The 14,990-nt window shown below is 43.6% G+C and overlaps 1 protein-coding gene across 1 annotated transcript in view; it reads left to right on the forward strand.

The window, feature by feature from the left end:
* The first annotated feature begins 331 nt into the window (after window positions 1-331).
* The window catches only part of VSNL1 (visinin like 1), an 86,638-nt gene continuing 71,979 nt past the window's right edge, over window positions 332-14,990 (forward strand). Inside the window, 2 exon segments of the mRNA XM_065681677.1 lie at window positions 332-432; window positions 434-573. Coding sequence (XP_065537749.1) covers window positions 332-432; window positions 434-573 — 241 coding nt within the window.

Here is a 14,990-nt window from a genome sequence, read left to right on the forward strand (position 1 = left end):
GCTTCTATGAGGTTCCACACGCGGGAGCCAAGGGCCATCAGCCTGGCGCAGCCCACAGCGTGAAGCCTTCTCCCCGCACACACGACGGCTGCAGGCGGCTCCACACGCTGGGTGGAAGAGCCGCCAAACGAGGCGCAGCCGCAGGGCGAGGCCGCGTGCCCGCACACGCACGACGGGGCTTTGCTCGGGCCCCCGCAGTGACACGCACGGCCCCGCTCTCGCCGCGGCCCCCGCCCCCCTTCCCGAGCCCTCCCGCCGCCAACGCGACGTCTCGTCCTGCCGCGCGCGCGCTCCCCCTCCCTCACGCCCGCGGCGGCGCGCGGCCTGGCGCATGCTCGGGCGGCGGGGCGGCGCGTGCGCGCGGGGCGGCGGTCTGCAGTGCGGGGCGGGCGGGCGGCGCGCGGGGCGGAGCGGGGGCGCGCGCGGCGGCGGTGCGAGGCGCGGCGGGAGGTGCGGCGGCGCGAGCGGCTGGCGGGCGCGCAGCGAGGCGCCGTCCCTCCGGCCCCAGCACCCCGGCGGGACCCAGCGGCCCAGCGCCCTCCTCCGCACCGCGGACAGCTCTCGGCGCCCTCTGTAAGTGCGCCAGGGGGTCAGGCTGGGGGGGGGGGGGGGGGTGTCCGCGCTCCGCACCCGCCCGCCGGGCTTCGGGGCGTGCGGGAAGCTTCTCCGGGGCGCCGGCAGCGGGGCTGCCCGCCGGGCGCAGAGGTTGGAGCCGGGGACGCGCTGCCTCGGGCTGCCCCGCGCGGTATCCTCCTTCCCGGCAGGACAGCGGGGGCGGGGGCTGCCGGGGTCGGCGCGGCCGCTCCCCATCGCTCGGGGGTCCTCCGCCCGGGGAGCAGGGAAGTGGATACGCGCGAGCGGTCCTCGCCGCGGCGGGCGCGGGGGTGTCGCCTCACGGGCGGGATGCGGGGCAGTCGCGCCCGAGGCGATTTGCCGTCAGCTGTTGCGAGATAGGAGACCGAGCCCCGCATCGATCCGGATATCGATACCGGCAGCATCAAACGGAAGCATCGATCTCTCGCTTCACGGTTTGCGCCTGGAAATTGTTTCGGGGAAAGTGGAAGTCTTTGGCGTTGTTGTGCGTTTGGAAAGAGCCAGTAAGGAAAAAGATCATAAACCCTAAAGACCGTGCGAAAGCGAAGAGCAGGAGCAGTCCTCGCAAGGTCATCACACCCGCGGGGAAGGCAGGGGTGCTCCCGGCCCTTGTGGCCGCCCTGTCGCCGTTGTTGCTGCCCGTCACAGCGGCTTTATTTCGTTATTTCGTTTTATTCGGCACGCGGGGCGGGCGCAGGGCGAGCCCCGGGCGCGGCGGGAGGGGCGGGCGCGGAGGTGCCGCGCTGCTACCGCGCTCTCGGGCACTGCTCGGAGCGAAATGGAGGTGGGAGGAGGTGACACAGGCTGGTGTGCGGTCCCAGCCGTCATCTCCCACACGAAGGCTTGGGGAGGAGAAGGAGACGACGGGAGAGAGAATTCCATATCCAGAGATCAAAACAAAAGGAGGAACGGAGCAGGTTGAGGCAGATCGTGAGCCGCCGTGGGGAAAAGTGAGGCGTTTTCCGCGCTGAACCACGCGGAGAGGAGTGGCGGGGCTCCGCGAAGTGCGCGGCCGCGGAGGGCCGGACTGAAGGTGTGGGGAGGGTCAGCCCGGCCGGCACAACTTTGCGCGCAAGCCCCGCTTGGAGACGAGTTGTACGCGCGGGGTGATGTGCCGTGTGTGAGGGTCGAGGAGGAGGAGGCATGCCTGCCTGCGGGCCGGCACTACGGCGTCCTCCTCTCCCTGCTTCTCCTCAGCCTCGGGAAGGGCTTTAGCCCCCTGGCCCCGCTGGGAAGGCCCGGGTCACGGCAGTGCGGTGCCGGGGCCGCTCCCCTAGCCCACGGGGATGCCGCACCGGGACATGGGGCTCTGCTCTGGGCGGGATTCTTGCCGCCGACTCTGGCGGGGCCGCTGGAAGTGCCCCAACAGCGCTGCCTTGCGCCCTGCAGCTCGGGTCCCTCCTACCCCGGTGGAAAGGTCCACCGCCGTCACCCCGGGATGCCCCGTGCTTCCCCAGAGTTCTCCGTTCTCTCCCCACTGCTGCCACCGGAGACCACCCCCTGGACGGGCAGTCCCATCCCTGCATGAAGCCACTTGCAAGGTCACCCCACAGCCCCTCTTCTGCATGTTGTCCCCAGCCCCACTGAGCTCTTCATCTCCTGGGGTGTTGTGTGTGTCCATACTCCCGCAGCGCTCCCCAGCCTTGCCCCAGCCTGGGTTGGCAGCTTCGGCCTCCTACGTGGGGAGGAACGGTTGGAGAATGGGGAGGGGGAAGGGGGAAGGAGCCTGATCTTATGCAACTGCAGCCCCCCCGCGGTCCCTGGAGGATCCCGTTCAGGAGTTTTTGGGAGGTGGAACGGGGCTCTCTGCCTTTCCAGGGCGAAGGGGGGAGCCCGAGCTCGGCTCTGCGGGGAAATTGCGCTCCCAAATCCTGCATCGCCCGAAACGGTGCAGCGAGGCCGGGGGGTGAGGGTGAGGAGGCGGCGGCGATCACCTCCACCGGCAGGCTTTTCGGCTGAAAAAGCGTGCAGATAACAGGGTAATTAAAAAACCTGCCCTTTCATTAAAACTGAAATGTGATTACTTATACATACGAACCTCAGCCAATTAGCAAAAGGCCAAATGTAAGAATAAATTCCATGTTCTTGCAAAGGAGATGATAATGTAACAGATACAGGTGCTTCTCCCAACAATTCTGCTGGCAAAATATTTTTAGCAATATTTTGTAGTGACCGTTTCTGTGGATAGGTATTGTCTTCCTTCATATATGAGAAAGTTCGTCTCTCAGAGGTACCACCACCTCTTTATGAAGAAGAAAAAGAGGCATGTATTTACTAACCGGGATACGATAAGGAACAGATTCCTCACTTTCAAGTAAAACTTTCAAGTGTGCTCAGCCTTTGTAAAATACATATTCACTGGCCCTTTCAGAAGACATGCTTACTAGTAGTTGTTTCTGTGACACATTTTCAGACTCATTAGTTTTCACTACTACCCTTTTTCTTCACAGAATGCCTTTTTCAAAACAGAACAATGTTTATTTAAGACCACTGGTTTACTTGAAGGGTCTTCTGTGTTCAGTGTGTTCTTCAGTGTTGGAGCAGCACTATGCATTTTGTGGACTGTGATCAATTTTAATTAATTACATTTCACTTCTCCATTCAAAGAAAACATAAAGTAGTGTGGACTAATGCTGCTGTCAAGGAAAAATAAGGAAATACATTCTTGATCCTTGTTATATACCTGCCATTTAATTAAGGACTGAATCCTTATCTTCTTGCTCAGCCACAAACCTCTCTGGTATAGAACTGCAATATTTAATCAGTTTTTTAGGTCGCCCTGTCTTCTTGCCCTGTACAAATGCATACCCATACAAAGAATTGCGCCAGTGATTTTTCACCATGCTTCATGTTCTGGAGCATCCAGTTATTGACAGCACAATAGCTGTTTCATCGAGCGACATCTTCTTCAGACTCTCGTGGCATTACATAACCTCACAACTGCAGAGCAGTGCAAGGGATGTCCCCACTGCTGTTGGTTCCATTGTACAAGTCCCGCTCTGCACTCCCCTGATGTAATACACCGACAGAGTCATAGCTTATACCATGCCACAGTTCCAACTAGAAGAAAAATTAAGCCCTGGCCAGAATAGTAAGGTAAAGTCCAGGTGGGATGTGATGGGTAGGACAGGGCAGAGCAAAACAGAGCACAGCTGAGGATTGCTGGTTCAGCCTGCAGGAATCAGGCTGGCTGCGTGGGTTAGAAGCGATGCAATGAAGCTGGCATTGGATCTGTTTGGGAAAGCACTGCGTGTGTCCCAGGGTGCGACACCCTGCTGACTGCAGCATAGCTGGGCTGCACCGGGGATCCCTATGCTCCTTCCAGCACCATCTTGCTCAAGGGCTCAGGGAATGAATGGGCTGCGGTACCAAGCTCCTGCAGCTCCCTTCTCCATGTGTTGGGATGGTATAGCCCTCTTGACTTTTCTGCCTGTACTCAATGCAGCTGCAGGCATGATCTGAATCTAAGAATGTAGATTCCTTTTAACAAACACGTGAATATGGTGAACTTTGTTATGGGAGCTTCCAAAACTGTCTACTTTTCAAGCTGTTGTCCTGGTTCTGTTTTGCACTTTTGCAATTCTAAATTTATGTCTGTCTGCACTGCACATTCCTGAGTTTTTTCTGTTATATTTGTGCCTCATGCTCATGTTTTATGTATTCACTTGTGTAAATTCTGCAGATTCTTGTGGATTTCTATGATTCTATGATTTCCAGAATTTTATGCCACTTGGGAACACAATGCTGGCTCATCCTCCAGTTGTGAATTAAACAGCAGTTGAAATTAGAAACTAAACACTAATTGAAATTAGCGTTAGAACATTTTAAATACGATGGGCAGATTTCTTTTTAAAGTACTTGGAATTGAAACACGTAGCACTTACATGCAAAACTGTGCTCGTCTGTGATGTCAAACGTTTTCAGCATTGGACTTCATCCCTTTGTTTTTAATTTGTTTTAGCAGCATGGGCTGGGGCTAAATTTCCTTTGTTGTTAGAGTGATCTAAAAAGAATCGTGTTGCAAAATTTAATTGCCGGCAGATTTTTCACTTTCCTTTAATTTTGTATTACACTAGGAAAGAAGAGCAGCCGTGTGGTCTTCACACATTATTCTTCAAGCCTAATTTCGACTCAGACTTCACTGATTAGCCTAGACTGTGTTATCTGTCCCCATTTTCTTGTGGGTCCCCATTACTTGCATTTGCATACCTTTTAACATTCTGTACATCCTTAACCTTTTTCGTTCTTCCTTTGGAGAGTAACTTTGTTTCTTCTGTTTGTGTACCTTAATTGCATCTTTGAATTGCTTTTCTCTTTACCTGTTATGTTCTTCACTGTTTATTTCCTTTAATCCTTGGGAAAGATCATGTCTTACTGTGTAGCTTTTCTACGTGGCATTGCTGAAAGTGTTTCTGATATCGGAATACAGCAGACATAGGGAAGACCATAAGCATATGTAGTGCTGTAAGATGTAAGGGTCCAGATTTGCTTCCATTACAGGGAGGCACTTTCTTACTTCAGTTCTGACTCTTATCTTTATTCATAGAAAAGAGAGAATCTTATCTTTTGAATTTTATACTATTGCTCTGAGAGTAATATCTATAATCCCTTTCAAAGATACTGAAACAGATGATAAAAAGGATACTTGTTTGTGGAATGCAAAATGCCTGGGTAGTGCTTCAAATCCTACTGCTTTTTAAGTTATGATTTAAGTTGCTAAGAATATAGATGTATTTTTTCAGTTTGTGTTTTAAACTTTATGCGGACATAATCCACAGGGTTTCTGCTTTCAGGAGTGTTTCCACATTTAGGTATGAGTATGACCCAAAGGACAATAACACACATGTAGGAAATTAAGGCAGATTATTAGAGATGGTCTCATAGCTGAAGGTTGTAAAAAGTAAGTAGTTTTGGGGAGCCAGTTGAAGGAGAGGAAAAGATAGAAATCACTTGATATTCCATTTCACTAATGTGTTTGTTAAAAATATCAAGCTGGTTTTCTTTGTGATTATTCCCCTGAGGAGGCTAAGGAACAGAATATGTTTCATAAAATAACTTGTAAAACCACAGTTGATTGAAACAAACAGTGTTCATTAGGTTTGTGATGACAAAATGCCTAAATGACTTAAACATATTGTATTCTAAAATGCTGATATCGAGGACAAAGAAAGAAGTATTACAGATATTATTGGAGATTCTCTGCCTGGAACAAATCCCACTGAGTCACTTTTTCAATCCCAGATTGCACAAATTTAACAAAATGTATTATAGCTTCCCCAGTTTCACTGTTTTGAAAAAGCAAGAGTTTGCTACATTCTTGAGTTTGTCAACAACCTACGATTTTTAAAGCCATGAGAAGCGATAATTTGCGGTAATCAGGTGGGGTTTTTACCAGGAAGATAAAGTATTTAAAAATCACTTTATGATCAGAAAGCCATTTGGAGAAGAATATCTACACAATCTACATTACAAGAATCTAAATTGATGTGCAGGAAAAATCCAAGCTGTAATGGTGATTTGTATAGCTTTAACACTAATATATATGAGACACCAAACTTTTTTATTAAAATGATCTTTAATCACTTTTGGCTTAAAGCAGATGTAATTTTAAATAATGATTTTAGAAACGCATCATTGTTTTTATGCAGCTCCACTGTATAGTTTACTAAATACCAGAAAGAATCATTTTACCTGTTTCTTGTTCACTGACTTGGACTTTCTCAGAATTCATTGATGAAGAGATGTAAAACTGACATCCATAATGGTATGACGTATAAATGGCTTTTCAACTGTTTTGTTTTTATTTGGTCCTACCAGGGTATTTTCATATCATAGTTAGTCATAACAAAGTAGCAAGATACTGTTTACCTCTGAATGACTTGAATCCACCATTGTAACAGCCAGTGGGATTATCTTGGTTCTTCAAACTTTGATAAGGAATATACTGTCAGCAATGTACAAGTCATAATCTATACTCAGGGAAAAAAGCAAACTCTGATGATAATTTACAGAGCTTTTAGACAAATGCAAGGTTTTAAACTTTTGGATGAAAGCTACTTTAATTACTTGTAGCTGAGTAGGAAGGCGTGTTTTAGAAAGCTCTTAGATTCATATATGTTTAACTCTGCAAGGGGAAATAATATGAACCTTAACCAAGTGTCTAGCAGAGTCCGTAGCATTTGACTCAGCAGTGCTTGTCTAGTCTTCTGTTCATGAAGCACATACCTTTTTGTTTTTATTGAAAAAAAAAAAAACCAAAAAAACCCAAACCAAAACCCAACCAACCCCCTCCCCCCCCCCCCCAAGCAAACAATCCCAACCAACCCAAAATCAGTGTTGATTTACAAGACCATAGGTAATGGGGTTTTTTTGGGTTTTTTTTGCAGTTCTCCCTAGGATTTTGCAGTAGTTAATTATCCTTAGTGTTAAAACATGCAGTTTGGTTCTGGTGTTCATTACCAGGTCTTGAGCCAATCAATCTATGAAGTAGTTGAAAGAATATTAATCTTAAATAGGTAAGCTATTGAGCCAGGTGCTTGTAAAATACCTGTGACCTGATTTTAGTATCTAAAAAATACTTTCTCTTTTTCAATAAAAGATTAGTCTTCCACCCAGTACAAAACATTTTTACTCAAAAGCGGATATTAAATCACTCACTACAAGATGGAGTTAAATGGAAGTGAGGAGAGCCGAACATTACACTTTTTGTGGACTGCATTTGAGAATATCTGTGTGTTTAATTAGACCTTGTTCAGAATGGAGTCCTCTAAAATTAGAACATCTTGTTTATAAAAGCTCTTAGAATACAGCATATTTCTGTGTACTCTTATCTGCTATATTTAGAAATACAAAGTAACTGAAGACTCTTATTTGGCGTATTAGCAGTTTGAATTAAAATGCTTTTTTTTTTAATAGAAGTTCGTATATCTAGGAAAAAAAATAGTGATTTTGAAAAGTTAGTAAAAGTGAACATTTTTACAAGGTCTTAACACTGAGAATAAAATCAGCTTATATAGTGGATAACACTCAAAAAGTTATTTGTGCAAGTATTGCTGATGCCCAGCACATATACAGTTGATGTTCTTATATACTGCACTTTTTTAAAGAAGTAAATTTTCATTTGAATGTATTTTTTTTTTTCAAATGACACAAATGAGTACCTACATTCAAGGATGGTCTTGAAATACCCTGTTTTGAACTGCATAAAAGGCTTTCAGTTTGAAAGTATGACAGCCTGAACAGGAATTTTAGTTTGATGCATGAAACATTGGATTATACTGTCACTTTTTGCAAACCAGCCTGATTGATATGAAATGACCATTTCTTCAAATGCCTTCTAATGAAGTTTGGCCTGTATTTTTCACCTGTTTTGGGGTTTTGCATCTGGCTTGGATATATTAGTACTCTTGTATCTGATTACATTAGGCACATTTTAAGGTCAAAGGATGCTCTGCAGTGTGCTCCAGTGGGCTTGGAATCTGGTCTTTCATATCCATTCAAAATGAGAACTTTTAGAAGATTGTCATCCTTTTTGGTCTTCAGAACATTAGGTGGCTTACCTTGTTAACACTGACATACAACACATCCTTAAATTAAGAGAATCAAAGAAATCACAAATTGTTTTTCTGATATAAGTACATAAAATACGCCTGCTGCCTTCTGACAGTGAATTTCTAATGATTCAGCTGTATTAGTGAAATGCCAGAGTGCCTAAGAAAGATAGTTTCTAAGGCTTCATTTTCCTCCTCAGGTATGGTAAGTAGATCACAAAGTAGCCTTCATCATTTTTCATTAACTAGTTTCGCTTACAAGAGCTGTCTCTTGCTATTGTACACATTGGGTGAGTGCTTACCTATTGAGTTCAATGGCTGTTTTTTACTGATAATAATTCTTGTCTGGGGAGCTAGGAGGGTTGGAAGGGGTTATGAGGCTTTACAATTTTCTCAGATGTCTGCCACAAAGAGGTGCTACTGAAACACAGATCCATAAGTAATACTAATTTCTACATGGTTTAAGTGGTGAACATTACTCATTCAGGCTTCCCACTCTGTTATGAGAATTTAATCCTGAAATGTCAGCAGATGCTAACTCTGCTTCATGTTGTATCTCATCCTTTAGCCTTCACTGATCCCTTTTTTCCTCCCTCTCTGTCTCTGCTTCCTTTCTTCTTTGATTCTGATCCAACAGTCTCCTGTTGCCCATCTCCCTCTCCTTAATGATACCTGGCTGTGTTTCACCACAGGGGATGCCTCCTTCATCTTGCATTTTAACTGTGGTTTTGTGTTTGGTTTTTAAACTGTTAGCTGTATAAAACAAGGATCTGTTTTAGGAAGTGCAGCTGTATGTACAGAGCTGTAAGGGTAATTTTAAAATTCTAGCAACATATAAAAGATTTTGTAACTGCAGAGTGTGCACAAAGATGCATGTTCAGAGGTTTCACAGAGTGACATTGAACCAATCCATGTCTGATAGCAGCAACTGAGTCCTTCTCCTGCAAAGCTAATCAGGATATATTTATCCTGCAGTCACTAGGTTGTGAATGAAATATGCTGACATACTCAACCTATCCCTAAACCAAATATATGATGTATCTGCAGCAAGCCAGACACAGCAGTACAGAGCTTAGCTGTACTCAAGTCTTCATCCTGCCCTGGAGCAGGTTATGCGGCCTGCAGCACGTTCTGCTTTGTCCTGGTGGGGCTGGTTACAGTGGCAAAGCCATTAAGGTAAAAGCTGGCTCAGGCACGCATCTACTCCAGCTGCAGGGGCTGTGGTGTAGGCACACCTAGAGCACGTTCTAAACAGCTGGGTTTGTATATAAGTATCTCTAGATTGGTGTTTTCAGGGAAAAGTCTGTAAGTAGTCACGGTACAATGCAAACATGTTGAATACAGCTGTGTTCTTTCTGTGTATCTCTCGAATCACTCTCTTCAGTGCCCTGCCTCCCCATACCTCAGTGCAAGGCCCAAGGGAGCTTCTTGTAAATCTGCACAGTAGGAACACAGCCTATGTATTTATTCTTTTATTTTTTTTATTTTGGTTGTGTAATGTTGGAATGGGAAGATGGGATACAGAAGACCGAAAATGTTGCAATAATTTAGCATGACATAATCTGCATTTTTTATTTCTACATACTGTTATCAGTGGTCTCCTTCTCAGTATGTACATATCACTTAATGCTGTAACATCCATGTTGTTAATTAGCTTAACAAAATCTATTCATACAAGTTCTTCAGTCACAAAGCAGTTTGCTTGCTTTAGACAAAAATGAGCTAGAGAACTGTTTGCTAGTTAAATGCTATTTCTTGTGAGATACATTACATTAGTACCTTCTTCAAATATTTTTCACTGAATATAGATTTTTTTTCATAATATGCAACTGTAAATAAATGAAAACAGTTTAACAGGGTTCTGAATTGTTGCATGAGAAACTCATGGTAAATATAATAAAGTAATTTGTATTTTGGTATCAAAAAGCCCTATCATTACTTTGTATTGCTGGTTTAATGTTGGTGAAATACAGATAGTCTATTTAAAATTAAAAAGAAAGGCCAAACCCTGCAACTTCATGCACTTCAAATATGTGAAAAAAATCCCTGTGTCTAACTATGGTTTGAGTTTTAGTGGCTGTCTTATATTCTGTAGTTGACTGAGGAGCAGACAGAAAGATATTTTGAAAATTCCACTTTCTTCCATATAAATTGGAAGATCTTGCAATATGTGACTCACTTCAGCTGTATGCATCTCCCTGTCACCAGTAGGAGTGTATTAGTGATGACCAATAACAGTATATCAATGTCAGCTCCTGTCCAGATAAAAGGAAGAGTTCATGAAACGTTCAAGGTTGCTCTGGGATTTTATGTTACAGAGATACTGAAATTGTAATTCTCGGTGTTGCCCGGTAAGCACAACCATTTACTGTTGTCAGCATTGATACATACAGAAGGACTTCAACATCCGAAGCTGTGTGAGACAACTAACATACTACCTGTTTCTGCAATTTTGCATTTTGTCACTCAGAATGGCAATCTATGACATTCCTGATTCTAGGAAGACCTACACTAGTCTAGTGGCTGTTTTAGTCTTGTACTTCTGTTTTCCATTGAAAATCCCTTCAAGAAGTCTGCAGATATGAGCAGTTTTGTTTTTTCTTATTCTAAATGATCGAAGCTAGTGGTATCACTCTGGACACTTGAGTAATGAGGTACTCTTCTATAAATATTGAATCTAGGAGAACAAACAAACTGAGGGATCAGTTTCACACAGATTAAGGGGGCAAATTCATGTTGTGTCAACTGTGCTATGATAATTTGCCATGCTGTAAAAATTCAGATTACAGTAACTGCAATTTAGATGTAGCTGTACAGCAAAAGGAAGTGTATATCGTCGCCGGGCAGTGGCATTAGCAGCGCTGTTCACAAGCACAGGCATCAGGAAATATTTGGGAGCAAATGGAAGGATGGCTTGATGGTGCTTCATTATTAAATGCTACCATAGAGTTGAATGTCAACTGGAAATTTCTTTTACGAATCAGTCCTACCCTGAAGTAGCTGGACCAAAGTCCCCGGGTTACACAAAATGGGACTCATTCTGTGAGCTGATGCATCAGATCCCTACTGGAAGAACTGGATTGAAGAATGGATTTGAGTAGTGCAAAGAACGTCTTGAAGCACCAAAACACTTCCGTGAGTAATTAGATTTAAATACATGGGAAAATCTGTTGGTTTGAACAGAGTTGACTAGAGATGTAGGTGTAAGTATTTAGCTAGCTCATAGCTTAAAGGAGATGAGACTTGGGGAAAAAGAGAAGGTGTGATCATGAATCATGTTAGAGATGTAGGCAGGATCAGACCTGTGAGGATTTCAGTGCTAGGGAGAAGACATTTTAAATGAATCAAAAAGGAAGGGGGAAGTGAGGAAAAGGAGTAGGATAGCATTTGAAGGTTGCAGAAGGCAAAGGTGTCAACATCTAGGAAAGACAAAAGAGTGGAGACCCTCTCACAAAAAGGGTGATTAATTAGAAAATCACCAATGGATTCACCACTTCTCACTTTTTTTTATGTGTAATGAGACAACTTTGCAGGGGAAAATCTGAATTTCCAGGAAACACTGAATTTAGTGATAAATCCAGCTGATTCTTGCAACTTTTCTTTGGTCTGCATCTTCAGATGTAACAATAGCCAGGCTGTATGAGAACCATACTAGGACAAAAGCATGGCAGGTGCTTAGAGGAAGCCTTAACTGAGATGCCATTAGCTAGCTAGCTGAGCTGTGGTAGCTTTACTTATATGTATGTGTGAGATGGGTGATAGATTCAGCTGTTGGGGAAGAAGAAGGGGAATTGAAATAGTTTTAAGTCACATGCAAGTAAGTCCTAAAAATGACCAGAGGAGCACCCCCAGTGCAGACTCCCTCTGGCAGTGAGTTCTGTGTGGGTGCAGGGGAATTTGCTCATCTGGAAGCATTTGGGACATGAAACTAAGTGGGGAGAAGGATTGAAAAATAAAATGTGAAGCATTTGCATAAGGCTTTAAATGTACTCTCATCATATGATTCATTGATCTTATGATTGAGCTACTGCTTTTAAAAATCCTGCTTTTTTTCTGTAAAAAGCTGTTAGTTTGGGCGTCCTGATTTTGAAGTATTTAAATGACAAGTTGCTCATTGTTTTGCAGTTGTATTTATGTGCTATGTAGTTTTTCACCGCTGATGTCAGTTTTGAATGGGATATGACACCTACAGTATTGGCAAATTTATAGAATTTGACATGATTTCATTCACACTGTATTACATGATGATGCTGAAGACAGAAACGTGACTCGTCCAAGAGCTCTTAGAAAACTGAAGGCAAAGCAGAGGGTGGAATCCAAGACACTGCTTCTCATAGTGAATTGTAGACCATGTTTTACCTATCTGATCACGTGTTATAGTGAGGTTCCTTTCATGGGAGGAACTCAGTTTGCACTGCTGATATGAAAGAGCTTGACTAAAACCTCAAAACCCCTGCTTCTAGTTGCAAGACAGGGTGAAAAAATGTTTGGCATTTGTGTAAATTTTTCACTGTTAAGCCACAAGTGTTTTGGTCCCACTCATCAGTAGAAGCCACTCTCTTCCTCAGAAGACCTGTCTATACAGTTCAGATATCATTCCTACGTTGGTGATTGTTTTCTGCATCTGACAGTGAGATGAGTAGTAGAGGATTTGCTGGTGTGGTGACCACATTTGGTATTTGGAAGGAATGAGGATGGACCTAGAAATTTGGATGAAAGCAGTTTCTCATTGGACTTTTGGTGTGATACTGGTCTCTCTTGACTGAAGTGAAATGCAGTGCCTGATTACCCCAGCACCAGGTGATCTGTGGTCCTGACAGTGGGAGGGTTAACAGTGGCACCAGCTTGGGCTGATCTCTTTATGCAGCCCAGCCTTTGCTGGCTGGGTTGACATGGTCACCGAATCACATGTATCTGCTTGAAAGGGAAGCTTTTCCTGTCGCCTTGCTTTGCTGTTGCCACCTATTCTTTTGCAGGTTTAGCTCACCCGAAAGCCTTTTTTTTCTTTTCTTGGTGAAGAATTATGCCAAGTATTTTACTTTTTTTGCCCTGCCCTGCGTGTGCTATGCAAGTCCTAGAATATACACAGGACACTAAACAAGGAGCTGTTTCAAAAAATGGGAGAGGTTTTCTTTGAAGGGTATATATAACCCTTCCTGGCAATGGAACTGGACTGTCAGATTAAAATCGCAATGTAATCCTTCCCTGGAGTAATGGGACCAATACAGAGTTGTTACCATTGTCTGCCTGTGACCTGTTCCTGAGGCTTGTCTTTCCTCTTGGCTCCCTGAGGTACTTGGTTTGAAGCTAAACAATGCAGTTTAGAAATACTGGCTATACTTATAAATTCTTACAGAAGCAAGTGCTTGTGTGCCACTCATGAACTAAAAATGAAATAAAAGTATTAATGAACTGAAAGTAATAACTGTTTTAAATTTAAATTACTAGGCCACCGTCACTCTAACTTTGGAATATTTTTACAGTGGCAATTTGTTGGTTACAGTGGTATTTACATCTCTCCCAGGTTCCTATACTTTTGGTGCTGAGATCTCAGTCAGGTGGTGGTGTGATAATAAGGACCCACTTAGACTAGAGCTGGCAGCATGGATTGTGCTTTTTTAGTAGACAGGAGATGCATGTCTCCATTACCTCTTGGTTTTAATTACATTGGATTAATTACATAGTACATTCACATACAATTATTACATCAATTTTATCAGTTTAGCTGTGGTCCTTAACATATTTTTCTTAGGTTTTTCTATAATAAAACACAGGTGTCAGGTCTCCAGTACACACATGAAAATTGTTCATGCATACATAGTTGTCAATATACTATGAAAGAATAAGGTCCCAGATCAGTTTCTCTTTTAGATTTGAAGTTATGTTTTAGAAAGAAGCATATGACTTACTTTTTGTCAGTTGTATGCTTTATGGCAGACTAAAGTGGTAGAGTTCTCCTATAATACATAGCTGTATTTCATTTTAGACAGGCTTTGTGGCTTTTTTCCTTGGACATGGTAAAGCATTACCTAGAAGTCTGTGAATAAACTGGAATGTAAGGATTTCTCAGTACAGTGAAGTAAACAGGCATAACCAATCGCACTCTGCTAATCTCTGGTTGTGCTGGATATTTGTTGTTACAGTAAGAGTTGGCAGCAGTAGCTCTTTGTTCTTGCTTGTTACAGAGGTGAATGGGTGTGAAAATGTAAAGACTGAGACCTGGTTAAAGTAGGGTTTTTTTAAAGCACTAGAGCAGAAGAAAATGAAAGGTACCTGTTTTATGTGAAATGGTCTAGAAATTGTGTGTTCCCTGTTTTTCCTTTGAAAACTCGCTATTTCTTTGGCCAACTATAGGTTATCATTGCTTCCTGTTTATTATTGTGGCAAAATATTTAAGAGCGGAGTCATTTGAGCACCAATCACACTGGATATGAGCCAATTCAACTCCATCAGGCTCCATTAAGTTGTTATTAAGTGCTGTCAGCCAAGTCCACGTTATGTAAGACAAAAGATTAAAACCTGCCATATATGAGTTGGTTGTACAATTTTTTTTTCAGCATAGCAAGACTCCAGAGCTGGTACAGCAAACTTTTCAGCTTAGGTGTGTATTCTGAAGTTAGAACTTCACAGTCTGGTTGTTTTTCAGCAAAAGAGCTTTCCAGTTTTATTCTATTGTTGTAGTTTCATACCATTCAACAGGACTTTTTATGATTCTAAATGAAAAATTTAAAGTTATAATTTAACTGTAGTGGGACTTTGCTTTGGCTGGAACAGCCCTGCATCCCATGGGTAGCTCAAAGGGCTCAGTTAGTTACTTGATACTTTGCTTATTTTTCTGCCTGAGGC

The sequence above is a fragment of the Lathamus discolor genome, chromosome 5 (genome assembly GCF_037157495.1).
Source record: "Lathamus discolor isolate bLatDis1 chromosome 5, bLatDis1.hap1, whole genome shotgun sequence".
Classification (NCBI taxonomy): domain Eukaryota; kingdom Metazoa; phylum Chordata; class Aves; order Psittaciformes; family Psittacidae; genus Lathamus; species Lathamus discolor.